The following is a 15,854-nucleotide window of genomic DNA, read 5'->3' on the forward strand; positions in this document are numbered from 1 at the left end:
AATTATCTTTTGCTGCTAGGGATTAGGAAAGATTTACAGTGCAGTAGAACTGCAATAGCCTGGAAGCCCAGCTTCCAGATCAGTTCAGCCTGGCCTCTCAGACAAATAATATGCTTCAGACAATTGCTGCAGAAAGCAGGGGATTGTGAGAGAAAGTACATCTGTGAAGAATGCCTGCTCTACCAAAAACAAACAAAATACTAAGCAGTGCCATGGCATGCACACATTGTGGTAGGGCTCCCTCCAATCCTGTCAAACTTGATGGCACAGGCAGCTGAAGAGCTCTCCTTCTCAGCAGCAGTACATCTGCCACGTTGTGCAAGCTAGGACTGAAAAACCTAGACATTGTTATGTTTATTGCGCATAAGCATCCTGTTTCTGTCCCAAAGTGGAGAAAGAGCACCAGTCTGTGTTCAGGCTCAAAGAGTAGTACATTCCAAGACACAAGTCTGTTGTTCAGTGAAGTTCTAGAAATGCTTCCAGAAATCTGCTTTGCCGAGTCTTGCTCCACTGTGGTCCCTCTTGGTGTCAGCTTCACTAATTCTGAAGTGCGAGACTAAATCCAGGTAGTAACAGGGCTAGGGAGAAAGATCTCAGAATACAGTGAAACCTTACTGTTCACCCCATGTGGAGGGGCATGTGCTCCTTCCCAACTCAGCTGGGTCCCCAGGGGAGGAGACAAGGATAGTAACTGTTGCTATTTCACCTGAAACTCTTGGGGAGAGAAGGAAGAGAATTATCACTTGTTCCTGTCATCAGAGCAGCAGCTCTAGGTTTTGGGGATCAGAAATCTAAAAGTAGCAGGAAACAACAGACTGAGACCTATCAGATCTCATCTTCATTTGCAAAGTGCAGCAAGACTGATTAGAATCAAAGGGTCACACTAACTAACCTGCCACCAGCTCTATTATGTATGGTAGATGCCCACTTGGATTGGAGGTTTTATATCACAGGATCATAATAACTGGCAGATTTTCTTGAGGTTACAAGCTCCAAGATAACTCCTTGCTTTAGCCTGGCAATAGACACTATCAGCTCTCCAATGCTGACAAAACTCAAGCACTGCTGCTCCCATCTTCCCTTAGCCTGAGCACTCCTGTTAGCAAAGCACCATTATACCTTCAGAGCTCCTGCCTCAATGAAGAGCCCAATTGGATAAAGCACTTAGTATTATGGGGGGCATTTAAAAATGCTTCTCAGTGAGGCCATTATAATGGAGAAGCTTACCATAGTTAAGAGTCAGAAGACAGAACGGTCTGAGAGTGCTGTTCCACAGCTACAGAGCAGAGCATACTCCTCCACGCTCCAACTTCTAGAGCTATCAAACACAGAGGACAGAAGCTGTCCTCTATAAAGCTCGTGGAAATATATGGAGGTAAATTGCAAGAAAAGGTAGGGGTTATTATGTAAAAATCCTGCTCTTCTCCCACATAGTCCCTACTTCAACAGCAGACCTTTTGGTCCAACAGCAAGACACCTCTTTGCTCCTTAAAAAGTTCCTTCTCCTTGTTAGGGTTGCTCTTGGATGTTTTGCAGAGCACGTCACAGCAGACTTTTGAGCAGGCTGCAGTATCACGTTTTCTAAAAGGATATCACTAAATTAATTATATTTGCTCTGACTTGGATCCAACCCTCTCAGGCTACCATAGGAGTGAAAGAATAGTTCCATCTATTATGCATCTTTAATAGAATATCACATAAATGAGAGAAAAAGCTAATGGATGCAACATAGCAGGTGAGCCTACTGCTCCTGTCCTAATAAGCTGAGATAGGCAAGCAGCAAGCTGAGATGGGGGTTGGAAAGCAGTGTACCAGCAGCATGTGGCAAGGTTCTTGCCTTGGCCATCACAGATGAGCATTCTGGACAAGCCAGGGCCTCTTCTATATTCTGCATGCCAGTAAGCAGAGCATCTCTGCCAGCCAATCTCTTTCAGTTGTGAAGGACTCAAAATAGCATGGAACTTTCCATAGAAAGAGGGAAGCGCAGCATTCCCAGTGCTTTTTATGGAATGGACAAGCTATCACTGCACCACAGATCCACAGTTAAGACAAATTACTTTTATTGTCCAGTTTACAGTTGCTTTGCTAAGTCACAACCATCTCTGGGATCACTCTGCCCAAGGAGATGAAGGCAATCAATGCTTCTTGAGTACAGCTGGGTTTCTTGGAGCTTTGATACCCCTTGACAAGTCACCAGTGCAAGCTGTGGTTCTCACACATGTTCTAAGCTCTTCAGAACAGAGGGCAGCTTGTGATAAACTCAGCTTGGCAGGAGGGGAGCACCAGAACAAAGGTAAACAATGCTTGGGTCTACTGAAGAAACCCATCTATATTAGACAAACGGAAAGCCCTCTCCCACTGCCCAAYTCAAGACCTCAATCTGCCCTCCTGTGCTGTGAACCCACTAGGAACTCAGAAATTATCACTAGAGCAAGTATAAGAACAACAGGCTAAAAGCAAAACTGAGCTTGGCTATTCTCTCTCATCTGTGTCCTCAGAGCTCCTCTACAGTCACCCAGAAAGGACTTTGAATAATACAGAACATGGCAATGGAAGACCAACGAACAGAACTCTGGACTCTTGCTGTCCTGGTAACTTCCTTTGCTAAGGAATTAACTTGCCACTCTGCCTCAAGCCAAAAGGCAAGCACTTGCCTCCCTGAAATCCTGACCTGTAGACTCTTAGCTAGCTGGAAGCCTTGACAGAGAGGGAAGAAAGAGCAGTCTGATCTTCATGCAATGTGAATGCCTGATTCCAGTCAATGAAGAGTTTTAGCTGGGATGAAAGGTGTCAAGGGGTTATAAGGGGCAATGGATGATAGTGGAGGAGGTAGAAGAATCTATTCCAGCATGGTCTTGACACTGTGAGGGGCTGTTCTGCTGCTGTTTCTCAGGAAAATACAGTGTTTTGTGAATCAGATCTTTAACAGAAGAAATGTCACCTCTTTCTAAAAAAAAAAAAAAAAAAAAAAAGAAGAGAGAAAGATGATTGGTAAGGATCCTCATCAGGTAGTAGATTACTCTCCTTTCCAAGAAGTATCTGGAATGCTAATGTCCAGCATTCCACCTGCCAACAGCCCCTTTCCACTTTTTTCATGCATAATCCTCTCACTTTCTGCACTTACCTACACCTAGCTGCTGCAGGAGGTCTCCAAACTCTGGGTCACTCTCCAGGATTTTCAGCAGGTTGGTGGATTCCATTCTCTCCAGCTGCACATCCCAATAGACGTAGATCTTCTGATTGAAGCTGACATAAACCAGACATGGGCTATTGCTTCCTCCTTTGCATGCATAGAGACCTGCAGAAAGCAAAAGAATGGAGATGCAGGACAAAGGACATAAAAAGCAAACATGCAGCTTTGCATGATGTGATACCAAAGCTGTAGCAGAAAGCATCAAGAAGCCAGGATAAGTGGCAGAGACATGAACTTGGGTATGTGTAGTCCCTCTGAGATAATACAAGAGATGCCTACTAGTCTGACCATGGGCAAGTGTCTCTAGAACTGTGGTATTAATGCATAGAGCTTGGGAATTTGCATGCTGCTTCTTGCAGATCTGAGAACAAAGCCAAAGCTGAGGCAGGCTATATAGGGCTCCACACCTCTACTGGCAATAGCTTAGTAGTTTGCAAATTGAAGAGGAGTGGGGAGACAAAAGACCATCTGAACGCTCCCAAACAGAACAGAAAACAAAAAAAAATCCAAAAAAACCCCAGAAGACTCCACTATTCTCCATTACAGACACGGCCCAACATCACTTCTTTTCACCACTCCTTTTCCTAGATACTACCAGAGGGAAGACTAGCTTGGCATCCTCCATTATACATGCCCGAGGAAATTACTCCCACTGCAGACATTCAAAGGGTCTTAGGTCTCCCAGAGAAGAACATTAGCCTGGAGGGAGAAATGCTGTGAGGCTGGCTTTGCAGTCCAGTTGCCCACCTGCACAGAATGCACTGACATTCTCATCTGCTTGAAATCTGGCGACGGTCCGATTGTGGTCAATGATGTATGTCTGGCCATCCCATGCACAGGCAATCACTTCCTCATGCCCATTGCCCTACAAGAACCATAAAATCTCTGTTTAGCACAGACACGAACTATTCCCAGAGGCGGGCAGGAATCCTTCCTTCTTGGAGAGAGAAGCATCTATTCTGGCACATTGCTTTAGTATGTGTTCAATACAGAGCCTTGATAGAGGAATCAGTAATCTCACAGCCACAGTGGCAGATAATCTCTTCCCTTTGGGAAAAGCTTCTAGGCTTTCTGTGCAACAGACCGAAAAGTGAAGGCATGAATAGGCAACACTATACGACAGTATAAAACACAAGAGAGAGGAAACCTACTGTTCCATCTCATAGTTCCTTACACCTTGGGCTTTATTCTGTCTTTCTTTGGTTCTTCACTGCTTCTTTCTCTGCCTTCCACAAGAGCACCAACAACTCCCAACTCCCATTCCTGCCTACCAGGTACCTCCTCCCAATCCCAACTTTCTGAGGATACCAGATCGCAGAGAGTTTCCAGAGTAAGGGAATACAGGACTTGATCAGACCTACTATGCAGATGGTTTGGGACTCTGGATCTAACAGTGGTTGCTGCCAAATGCATCAAAATATAAGTTTCCCAGCAAATGGATGGAAAATACTGTCCCTCCAGCACCCTGAAGCCTGAATCTTCCATCCCCCAAAGTTGAATCAATTAATTATGAGAGCTCTGAATATTCCAGACAGCCGTCACTCTCCTCAATGTCTTTATTAAGCAGCCTAAGAGAAAATGGTCACGTAACAGGGAAGAAAAAAGGAAAGAAAGAAACAAAACAAAACAAAATCCCAATATAGCAACTCCCAAACCATCTTTTCTAGGATATTTGCTGTTGTGGAAATGTATAAACATTTCTCTCCCCATTTTGCCTTCTTTGTAAAAGTCTGCACATAGATCATTTCTGACCAGGATTCTCCCTGAAAGGATACTAACATTCAACAGAACTCAGAAAACAGAACATTAAGTTAACAAGACATCTCCTTTCATAACTTGGTGCCAGCATCCTAAGAGCATGTAGACAATTAGGTATATCAGCAGTGAGCAAAACCACTGGGTCAAATAGGCAGACACAGCTCAACCTCTTGCAGGTGCATGGACTGACATGCCTGGACTGCATGWCCTGATGGAATGCACTGGGACAGTCAGAGCTCTCTTCATATCATCCTGGGACAATTCTAGTATTTTTTTTTTAGCTAAGATATACTCCCTCTGCGCTTTCTAAGTTTATGTGCCAAGCCACGTGGAGTTTTTGCTCCCACTTGCCCTCTTCCCTCCCAACACCATTAACAAACACACTCACAGTAACATCCAGCTTTTCCAGAGCAAACAACTGGTGATCAACTTGCACAGACCAGAGCAGCTTATCTGCCCCCTCCATGAGTTTCAATGTCCCTGAAGGGGGAGGGAAAAAAAAAAAAAAAAAAAAAAAAAGATCGTCTTGAAAACATCAATAGGAAGCAAGAAAGCAAGATGTCCACTAGCACTGGGCCCTGCATACTCCCTCTACACTCAGGGTCTTCAGATGTAGTTGATCCTATGGTACAGGCTGTGCTTGATAACATACAGCACAGCCTCAGTTCAGGGAAGTATGACAGTCCATTATCTTGCCAGCAGGAAATGGAGATGGAGAAGAAAAATTGCAGGAGCCTTGCTAATTGAATTGTACTCCAAACTGCCCAAAATGGGCTCCCAGAATACAGTACATCAACAGACCTCACATCAGGCAATGCTTGCCTGTAGAAGTAGAAGTAGTAGAAGCTCCTCACCATGTCCCACAGATCATGCAATCTCAGAGAAGTATGTTGGTAGGTATCAGCTAAGAATTGGCAGGTTGACAGCACGGACATGCCTCTTGGCTACTAAAACCATTCTGGACACTTAGCTCACATTCCATTTTCCTATCATTCAGAGAGATATTGGGGTGGTACAGGGCAGTGGTGGGCATGTGGCCATGAGACAGATCAGAACAAACACAAATCCATTCTTATAGTGTACTACAGCCTTAGTATGACTCATGAGTGAACCATGGTGAGGTTGGGGGCTTTGCCCAATGCAGCAGCATCAGAATTCAGGCCCAAGGAATAATCATAAAGTCCCTGGCTGGATATCTTAGGACAGGTGGATTTCCAGCCAAAATCTGTCAGACTGCCTATTTGGGTATACAGAAGCACAGCATCTTGTCATCATACAATGGGTTTTTGGACAGAATCCTTGTACAAGCCTGGAGAACCTGACTCCTAGGCCTATGTAAGGCCAGTTCCTGTCTGAGCATCCAGAGCGCAGCTTCAATTTCATTTACTGCTTCTGGAAACAACCTAAATTCCTTCAAGTACAAGGATACGTATCTGCCRTGGTTTAGATTCTCTCGTCTACATGAATGGCACAGCTGAATCAACATCTCGAACAACTGTCTAATCATTGGATTAAGTAGGCAACCGGCAGTCAGCAGATGCAAGTTCTAGTCTCACCTTCCATCTCAAACTTGCAGTGGAGCTTTGGGCCAATGACCTAACCTCTTCATACTCCAGGCTGCTCAAGGCAGCATAGCATTAATACTTCCATCCCCATTGGCCATGGGGTCATATGAGTAACTAATGTTTGTAAAATGCTTTGAAATCCACAGATAAAAGAACTGCGTCAGGGAAGACAGAAGGCTGGATATTAGTAACAATAGAAAACACCACAGGTTTCCTGGAGGGAACAAACCTGTGCAATACTGAACTCAATTCGATAACGAATAGAAAGATATGCTCAATTTCACAAGATTTATYATATCCTCAGATACACAGATGCAATCACACACCTCGTTAAAGGGGGATTTAGTGAGAATTCACACACCTTCACTCCTGTCTTAGCTTTCATGCCTACACAGGTATCGGCAGAAAGAGTCTCAACGTCAAATTCTCTTGTCTGATCCAGGAGCTGTTTCTGAAGCCTGATTCCCTCATGTTTCAAGACTAAAAGCACTGAGTCCTTGTTCCCTACTTTGAATTAGTGGCAGGCCTTGGCTGCCCCACAGGGCCCTCTCCCAGGACAGTAAAAGGACTTACCATCTAGAGTACAGAGAGCAAAGAGGCCTGAACCACTATTCACACTGGAGCAGCCTGTAAATGCAAAAGAGAATTACTTTTCTATGAGTCTTGTCCCCTCTCTCTCCTGAGGAAAGATCCAAAATAGCAAGCTGACCCATACTTCTTCCTCCTTTTCTGCCCAGCCTCGACATTTTGTGTAAAAGATATCTGCACAGTCTTGCAGCTAACCCTACTTCCTGACAGCTTTTATCTGTGGGGCACTGGCCTCTCAAAACAAAAGATACCAAACCTTTTGTTTGCACTGAAGTAGGCCTGTCTGGTTCTGCTGCCTGCTTCTAGGAGTTTATCTGTGCCATATAAGTGTCTGTTGTAGGCCCTTGGTGGTTCTGGTTTTAATGGACTTCATTATATCCCCTCTAGTCTCCAGAAACGCCCAAAGCAGAGGCAGGAGCATCATGAGGGACAAAGTGGAGAACAGCTGAAGCCAACAGCATTACAACTGTGCCTTCACCATTTCTTTCAGGGATGGAAACTTAGCCTTCAGCTGTTTGAGGAAGGAGTAAGGGAACAAGGACAGACCTCACTAAGGGGACAAAGCATTAGTCATGTTAGCACAAAAGCCCCTCCATGGCAATTCATGAATGAGTCTCTGGAGAGAAGCTCCAAGACCCATGCTACCACCTCTACTGTAGTCACTAGAGCAAAACTGTGCAGAAGCTGTGGTCTCCCCCCAGCAAACTTTGGTCAGATGCTACACAGTCCTTGCACCCTCCCATGACAGGACTGCCCTATTTCTGCTGGTCATCTTAACAGAAACAGTCAGCTGGTTGGGTGTCCTATTGTCTCTCACTGACATTCATCCAGACAGACCCCGATTAAAAAGATCTGCTGTGCCACTTTTATAGAGCTGTCACAATAGCACTCTAGCTGTTTCATTACTGATGATTCAGCACAAGAGGCTCTTCCCACCCTTCCCTCATCCTTTGTTCTGTGCGCCTCCATTTGTTTGCAGGCTCTTCTGATTAGGTATGACATTTTGCATGCAGTGAAACAATCAATTTCATGCCCTGGTGTCCATGGGGCTCATAGTAGCAACTGAGATGCAGAAAACATAACAGGCTGAGCAAGAGACTTAGGCATTGGGGAGGACAGGGTACTACTGTGTTTGTTGGGGGGACAGGGCAGGATTCCTTTGGCTGTCCATCTCCCCCAGCTCTAACTCTCCAGAACAGCTGAAATCCTCTTCAGACAGTGCTGCAGGAGTAACACTCAGAGCAAATGCAGMTGGATTCCAGCCAGCTGCAGACAAAGAATTCAAGTGATCTATACTGGGAAGCTCATGCCTCTTTGCATTAACCCCACATGCTCTAAGTGTGAGAACTGCACTCTCCACAGTTGCCAGAACAGGGTCCAGAAGAAGTGGCAGCACAGAGGAAATGTCCAAATAAAACAGCAGTGTTTATAAGGGCTGACAGAAGCAAGTAGCTGTGGAGAGCTTAGGCACAATAGCTGAACGGAATACATTGGTTGGAGACAGAGTACACCAGAGCATACAGCTCTGGAGAGACTGGAATTATGTATGTAAGGGAAGAGCAGGACATCACTGTTGGAGGAAAGGTATCAGGAATCAAGCTCTGCAAAGTACAAAAGCAAGTGTGAACATGAAGCAATGCAGAGAAGGTGATACATCTCAGGAGTAAAAAGAGGGCATAAGCTGCAACCAYGCAAAGACAAGGAAAAAGGATGTCTGCAGGAGCAGAGCATGGAGTAAATGCAAGGCAGTGGGGCTGCAGAAAAGCTGCTATGCGGGGTGAAGGCTAAGAGCTACTCTGGGAGGAACAAGGGCTGTAGGAAGTTTGAATGCAAACATCCACCTGTCCTACTTCGGGGGCTGGCTAACACGAACTGAGCAACCTGTGTTCTTGTAGCTACCTCCTAGAGTTATTATTTTTCTACCACAGGAAATCCAACCTCATACTGGACTGATGCATTGACAAATTCTATCAGGGACAACTGCTGGGTCAGAGACCCAAGGCTTCCAATTTCTCACCTCGGCCAATGCTACCAATTAGATGTGTGGAAACATTCTTGTTGTGGATGCGACCAGATGTTTGGTGGAGAACAACATCTCGAACAGGTGCCTCCCTGGAGAGAAGAGAGACAGACATCATGCTAGGGACTCTGCCAGAGCAAACTTATGAGCAATGCGCTCCAGAACTCTCCAAGTCCAGAAATGGATGGGGGCTGTGCACAGGCTAATTCTCCAGTTATATACTCAGCAGCAAAGAATGACAGAGGAGATCAGTCTGGCTTAGCAGAGGGATTATTTGCTGATAAAGACTAAGAAAAAGAATGCACACCTCCTTAAGTATGAAAGGAAACTGCTAATGTTTAAAAAACGAAACAGAATGATTTTATGTATGAGAAAACTGGAAAGAGCTCAAAAATCAGGCAGTGAATAAAATCAATTCCAACCAAGGGAAAAAAAGTAATTCCTACCATTACTTTCAGGTAAGCCTGGCTGCCATTCCCTCAAAGAAAACATTTGCCTGGAGCAGAACAGGCTCAAGTGCCTAGGTCCTGGCTAGAAGGGTACTTTGTCTACTAATGTCTCTAATAAACCAAGGAGAAGACTTGTCCCTGGACAATGACAAGATGAATGCCTTCARCTCTTTGCCACACAGCTCAGAGCAAAGCTGCCTACTAATAAATTGCCTCCTACTACAGTTTTCTGCGTCAGCCTTGAAGTCTCACAGAAGACCCAAGGAACTTCTCAGTTCCCAACAAGGGWCCCTGAAGCGCCAAGGACAATAACCTCCCTGGTCATTCTGACTGCTTTGGTTGTGATTTACAGCACTTGCCAGAAGCCTCATTAGGAAAACTTCCACCTACCACATCTGGAAGAAATCAGTGAAACCACGGTGTTGTTCCAGGACTTCTGACTCATTGGGCTTAGCCCAGCTAACAGTCACCACACTCCCCACCATTAAATAGCTCCCCAGATTACCTACTCCTCTTTCTCTGGGGATACAAGCTGCTCTCCTTCCTGCCTTAGCCCTGGATACTGCCTTGCCTTGGCAAACTGTGTTTGCCACTTTCCTTATACAACCTAGGGAATAAAGAGTGAGACACAAAGAAAGCTGCATACATCTGTGATAGACGCATGAAAAGGAGTTCACAGGTACTTGGGAGCAGATGAGTTTAAGGTACTGGGACAAATCATGGACTCTCAGCAGCAGAGCAGGACACTGAAGATGAACTGCAGCCCTCTGTAGAAAGTTGATGTGATGGTGCTCCCTTGCAATAGGCTTCTGAAGAAGAATCTCCTTACCTACTCCATGCAGATATGCTGCTCACCTGCCTGGGGCAGAGTTGTCTCTTCCCTCTGTTGTGGGCTGCTGCTCAGAGTCCCAGGTGCACAGAAGAATTGCATAACCACAGCCAGGCTGAGATACCATCATCTGAGGCAAGCCATCAGGGCCTGGGTTCACAGACAAGCTGTCCACCTGTACTGACACGGGAAAAACATGGAGTCAAAATGAGAACTTCATACACCTCAAAGGACTCCACTGTGCTTCCTGTATCAAAATTGGAAGGTAGTAGATTTTCTACTAGAAATTCAGAGGGGGCTGAACAAATTTAGCTAGAGCGGCAAAATATCCGAATTACAGTAAAAGGGATCTTCTCCTACCAGAAGCCACCTAAGAACACCCCAGTGAAAAAGGCTCTCAAGAGTCCTCTGAGAGCTGATGACTGTTTCCCAGACCATCCCAACCAGCTGTTCTGCATACACACGAAAACTGCTAGGAAAATCCCTTTTCAAGCCATCCCTTCTCCAAAAAAAAATCTTTCTCACAGGACTGAGATTTTTATGCCCCTTCCGTTGGCAGACCTCATAAAGACTATACTTGGTATGTTCAGCTTCAAGCATCTTGTTTCCTACCTGACCTTCTAGCAGCCATTTCTTCAGTAGAATCAGCTGCCCTGCGATGTGGTCTGAACTCTCAGATAAGTCCTCCCAGCGGAAGGCACGCACCACCCTGTCCGTGTAACCCACCACCAACTCACACTTCCCATCTCCATCTGCAGAGGATACAAAGAGACAGATGAGCTCTCTCAGGTTTTCACAGCCCCAAATCCCCAACGTTCAGAAACCACAGTGCTGGTTTCCACCAGCTGGTGTCTCAGAGGATCCCAAATCTATAACAAGAACTTGCACTTCAGGAAAATTCCTGAAGTTCTCACTCTTCTCTTAAGTACTTGGCTGCATTTGCTAGAGCATCTACTTCAGCAGGTCAACTTCTTCTGCATCCTAAAACCTGAACACTTTCTCTACCTTCCAGCTCTACCTCACACCCACAAACTCCCTCACCCTGCATTCCCACCCCAGCTGCCCTGCTCACCAATGTCGTTGATCAGCATGACCTTGGTGTTGGCAGGAATGTGCTGCTTGAACACTGGCTTCTGCTCTTCTGCTGCTCCCGCCACCAACTCATGGTGGCCTGAGGCATCTGGGTGTTTTAAAGCTGGAGAACTCAGGTCAAAAAGATGAAACCAGCCTTCTGCACCCACTGCCACCACAAGATTCTAAGAGGGAAGGAAAAAACCTTCTGATTTTTCCTTGTCTAGAAGCTGTCCCACAGCAAGGTAAGGGAAAAAACAAGGGTGGATCCATCAAGATCAACAGATGCTACAGAGGAAACAGTGAAGTTTCTGGTCAGCGTACAAACTACTCAGGTCCTGCAGAGTCCAACCTTCTTGAACATTCCTGTTTGTAGGTTGATGTGCACTTGCAGTCTGCAGACAATGTTTGGCTTTCTCAATCCTCACTTCCATTCTGTTGTCCTCTGGAGCACAGATACCTAAAGTATGTTAGGTGAGTGCCTAAACTTGGGAGTTGTGGACTCGATAGCCCTGCATTAATCCCAGAAATACCAATCCAGCAAAAGACACACTGGAATTAGCTTGGGAGTCTAGACTGTTCTGTGGCTCAGTTTTTTTGGGTGACCTTAAATGGACATAGCCAAATGGCAGAACRGCCATGGTCCATAACAGGGACCATCACAGAGCAGGGAAAAACCCACTGGGGAAAGTAAGCAACCCCTAAACCACAGAAGCCTTGCAGGGCTCACATAAGGAGACTTGGTAATCAGTAATGCTTCCTGAAGCAGGATAGGTTTCTTTGCTTACCAGTGCCTGCATATGGCTCRCAGGCACATACGGGTTATGTGTAAACAGAGAAACCTTTTTCTTATGAAGAGTAGTGCTAAAATTCTTGAGTTATGGCAGCTCCTGGACAGAATGCACCTGTCCTCCTCCACATTCAGCATATGTCATAACTGTAAACTCCTGAACACCACCCACATGCCCTACAGACAGGAAGGTTTGGCTGCTCTCACCTTTCCTTTATTGCATATGTCTCCCACACCAACACATGTGAGCTGCAGGAAAAAAGAAGGCTTTAAGAGTCGATACATGAGAGAAGGTAACACAAAGCAGCACTTTGGGATAGACCTCTGCTAACACACCCTACTCACTCCTCTCCTCATAAAGAATCTCTTGACCTCTAACAGCCTTTTCAAGGACAAGAAGAACAGAGGCAGGGACAGAAACACATCTGATCCACAAAACTGCCCAGAGCTCTGGGGCAAAATCCACAGTGCRTGGGAGCAGGATCAAGGCAGAACAGAAGCACAGTTCCTTTGTTTATTCAGGCTGGGTTCACAGCTAGTCCACTGGGTTAGCTGTTGGCAAAAGCAGGGTCTTATATCACTATATGAACCAGTTCTGGCTACCTTTCTACTCTGGCCTACACATTCCTAGGCAGTAGTCAAGGACAACAGGTTGCACATACACCAAAAGGCACAGACCATCTTAAAACTTTGTCCACAACTGACCATTCCTTGGCAGGATCGCACAGTCCAGGGTTTGCTGTCATCATTCTTGTACACATAGAGTTTCCCATTGGTGTCGCCCACCACTAGCTCATTCAGCTGGACAAGAGAACTGGGTTAGTAAAAAGAAACTTACACAGCAATACAACATTCCCAGCCCAGCAGGAATTACAAGGTTCAGACTTAAAAACATTCTGTAGGAAGAATCAGCAAAGTGAAACAAGAGTTAAAAAGAGAGCTATGAATCAACAGAGAATGTGTGAGGCGGAGGGGGGGGAACACCATAATTTAACTCTAGTAGTTGAAAGGGTGAGAGAGTGGCTCTTAGAGCCCCTCATAACAACAATTTATTATTCATTGCTTCTTTAGCCATTGTTTCAGAGTTCTGTCACCAATTGTTAAACATCTGCTCTGATAACCATCATCATCACCCCACCTTGCATCCTTCAATCTAGACTGATTTGATCTTTCTTGATTCTTCTGAGGAAGCTGATGACAATAAGGAAAACATAACCATTGAGAAAGAAATTGCAAAAGCACTCACAATAGGCTTACACCAGGTGTTCTGTCTCACTGAAGTGGCTAAGATTTTTCAGAAYGGTGATCTATTCTGAAAAGAAGGCTCCTGAAAAGTCAGGACTTCCTCCAGCTTATGACCCTACTCCAGCTATTCCATCTTCCACATCATGTTGCTGTATATTTAAATTGTGCGCATTTCATAAGTCCCTCCATACATTCCCCCCCTTACACAAATTGTAATAGGAAAAACTGTTTTGCTGCCCACTGCATTGCTAGCCACTGCACTTTTCAAGATTGCCCAGTAAGGCTGTGATAGAACTTGGTTGTTGAGAAAAAGGGACAGTTCCATAAATCAGGCAGAGCAGTAATCTCTTCCTAGTAACAGCCAAATTAAACCCAACATAAGCAGAAGCAACTCTTTGTGGGGCTGACAGCAACATTCCTGATGCACCTCCATCAAGCACATGGATCAAGAAACACAGAGACCCAATCCTGTTCCCTGCAGGTGCCTCACTGTGTCCCAATAGTCTCCCCATGCCTCCATATCCCTACCAATGGAGAAGTGTGACACTCTTTGGAAGCAAAAGCTCTCTGCTGGCTGTACAACATCCAGTGTCCACATCAAGGGTGCCTAGAAGGTCTAATGGTGATGCAAGCACTGATCAGTCGTAGCCCAGAACCACAGAAATATTCAGTTTGTAAGTGACCCCTGGATGCCATCTGTTTCAACTCCTGCTTCTCTGACATTAGCTCAGGCTTTTGTCAAGCTCCAATAATAGAAGATCTGCAGCCTCTTCCAGGCATCGTTTCCAGCGCTGCATCACCCGTAGGGAGACTTCCCCTCCCTCTCCTCTTTAATTTTCTTTGTTGCAACTTGTGATTGCTCTGTCTTGTTCTGTCACTGTATTACCTCTGAGAACGGCCTGGCTCTGTTTTCTCCACGACTACACTAGGTAGTCGTGGATAGTGATAAGCTCCCCTCCTCCATCTTCTGCTGACTGACCAAGTACATTTCCCTCAGTCTCTCCTCACATGCTACATTCTCCAGCCCCCTAAGCATCTTCAAGTCCACTGCCAGCCTTCCACTGGTCTGTCCCCGCCTGGACCCGGCACTCCAGCTGCGGCCTCACGACGCCAGCTGGGAGGGAGCAGAAGGGAAGAACGCCTCCCTTGGCCTGCTGGCACTGCCCCGCCCGGCACGGGCCTAACGGCCGCGCTCCCGCTGCCCGGGCACGCGCCGCTGCCATCAGCCGCCCTGCTCCGTACTCGCAGCGCGCCCCTGAGCCGCCGGCAGCGCTCCACCCGCACGGGGGCGAGGCCAAACCAGGCCCCGCCCGCTCTGCCCGCAGAGCCACCGCCGCCTCCCAACGCCGCGGCGCCGCCTGTCCCCAGACCGTGTCATTGTCGGCGTCTCCCAGGCAGATAGCGTGCGGAAAGAGGCTCCCGCTGAACTCGAGTGCCACGCATTGTACGTAGCTGACGGACCGCATCCCACCGCCGACCATAGAGGTGGGCCTCCTCTAGCCGGCGCCCAGGCCCGCTGTCCGTGCTGCCGCAGTGGTGACGCTGAGGCGGCCCTGTAGCTCCAAACGGAACGGGGGCGGGACGGCGGCTTGGGGAGCACGCCCGCGCCGCAATCACGTGGCCGCGCCAGCCGCGAGAGCCGTGCCAGGCTCTGGGCGGTGCCAGGGGCCCGCGCATGCGCCTGGAGGGCGTGGCCAGGCGCCCGCGCATCGCAGTGCCCCTGCGCTCCTGCCGCCTGGGCCTGGCGCATGCGGATGGAGCTTGAGGAGAGGGAGGGAACTCCTGCCTGCCTGCATTTTGAAAGATCTGAGTTTATACCCTACGGACAAGTGTAGCGCCACTCCGAGGCTGGCACAGAGCAAACGGGGTTCTCTCGTGACTTCTGAGCGCTTGCAACAAGACAGTAACGCCTTGGAAAGGCGGCATGGCCGAGCCTGGCACTGGAAAGCCCTGAGGCAATCAGGAAGGCTGGGGAGAAGGGAAGGGCCACTCCAGGTTCATGCTCTTGATGTGGAACTACAGATTTATTTTTTAAAAAAATGTGTTTAAAAATGCACCTTTTCCATTTTTGCTTTAAGGATTTTTTTTTTCACTAAGCCCCCAAATTCTTGGAATCTTATTTTTGCAATTGCATGAGCACGTAACCTCATTTGAATGAGGAAGGTAGGAAACACCATTATGTACTGGCATTGCTGATCTGTCAAGTACCAGAGCAGCAATCAGGGGTTCTAAGTGCTCAGCTGTCTACCTTGATTTCCCACATAGCTTCAGGCACATCCATTTAATAACCATTTCCGTCAAGTGTGAATCACTGAAGCACACACTAAAAGATGAGTTGCCTCTTCA

The 15,854-nt window shown here is 46.8% G+C and overlaps 1 protein-coding gene across 1 annotated transcript; it reads right to left on the bottom strand.

Annotated features, from left to right (window-relative positions):
• Positions 1-2,038: 2,038 nt before the first annotated feature.
• Positions 2,039-15,155, bottom strand: ITFG2 (integrin alpha FG-GAP repeat containing 2). The gene is made up of 12 exons (XM_085298851.1): positions 14,879-15,155; positions 12,969-13,064; positions 12,471-12,512; positions 11,475-11,658; positions 11,015-11,154; positions 10,429-10,577; positions 9,122-9,216; positions 7,090-7,143; positions 5,340-5,431; positions 3,941-4,058; positions 3,125-3,298; positions 2,039-2,947 (listed from the first exon to the last, which is right to left on the bottom strand). The coding sequence occupies exons 1-12, from the start codon at positions 14,987-14,989 to the stop codon at positions 2,799-2,801; spliced, it is 1,404 nt and encodes a 467-aa protein (XP_085154977.1). The 5' UTR covers positions 14,990-15,155; the 3' UTR covers positions 2,039-2,798.
• Positions 15,156-15,854: the final 699 nt, after the last annotated feature.

This window comes from Rhea americana, unplaced genomic scaffold (genome assembly GCF_003343005.1).
Source record: "Rhea americana isolate MKP2758 unplaced genomic scaffold, rheAme1 scaffold_142, whole genome shotgun sequence".
In the NCBI taxonomy this organism is placed as follows: Eukaryota; Metazoa; Chordata; class Aves; order Rheiformes; family Rheidae; genus Rhea; species Rhea americana.

Coding starts and splice junctions, on each gene's coding strand:
- ITFG2 (XM_085298851.1), bottom strand. CDS start 14,989: ATGGTCGGCGGTGGGATGCGGTCCGTCAGCTACGTACAATGCGTGGCA. Junction 9,217..10,428: donor GACAACTCTGCCCCAGGCAG/GTGAGCAGCATA, acceptor TCTTCTCTCCAG/GGAGGCACCTGTTCGAGATG. Junction 3,299..3,940: donor TGTCAGTGCATTCTGTGCAG/GTGGGCAACTGG, acceptor TGCTTTCTGCAG/GTCTCTATGCATGCAAAGGA.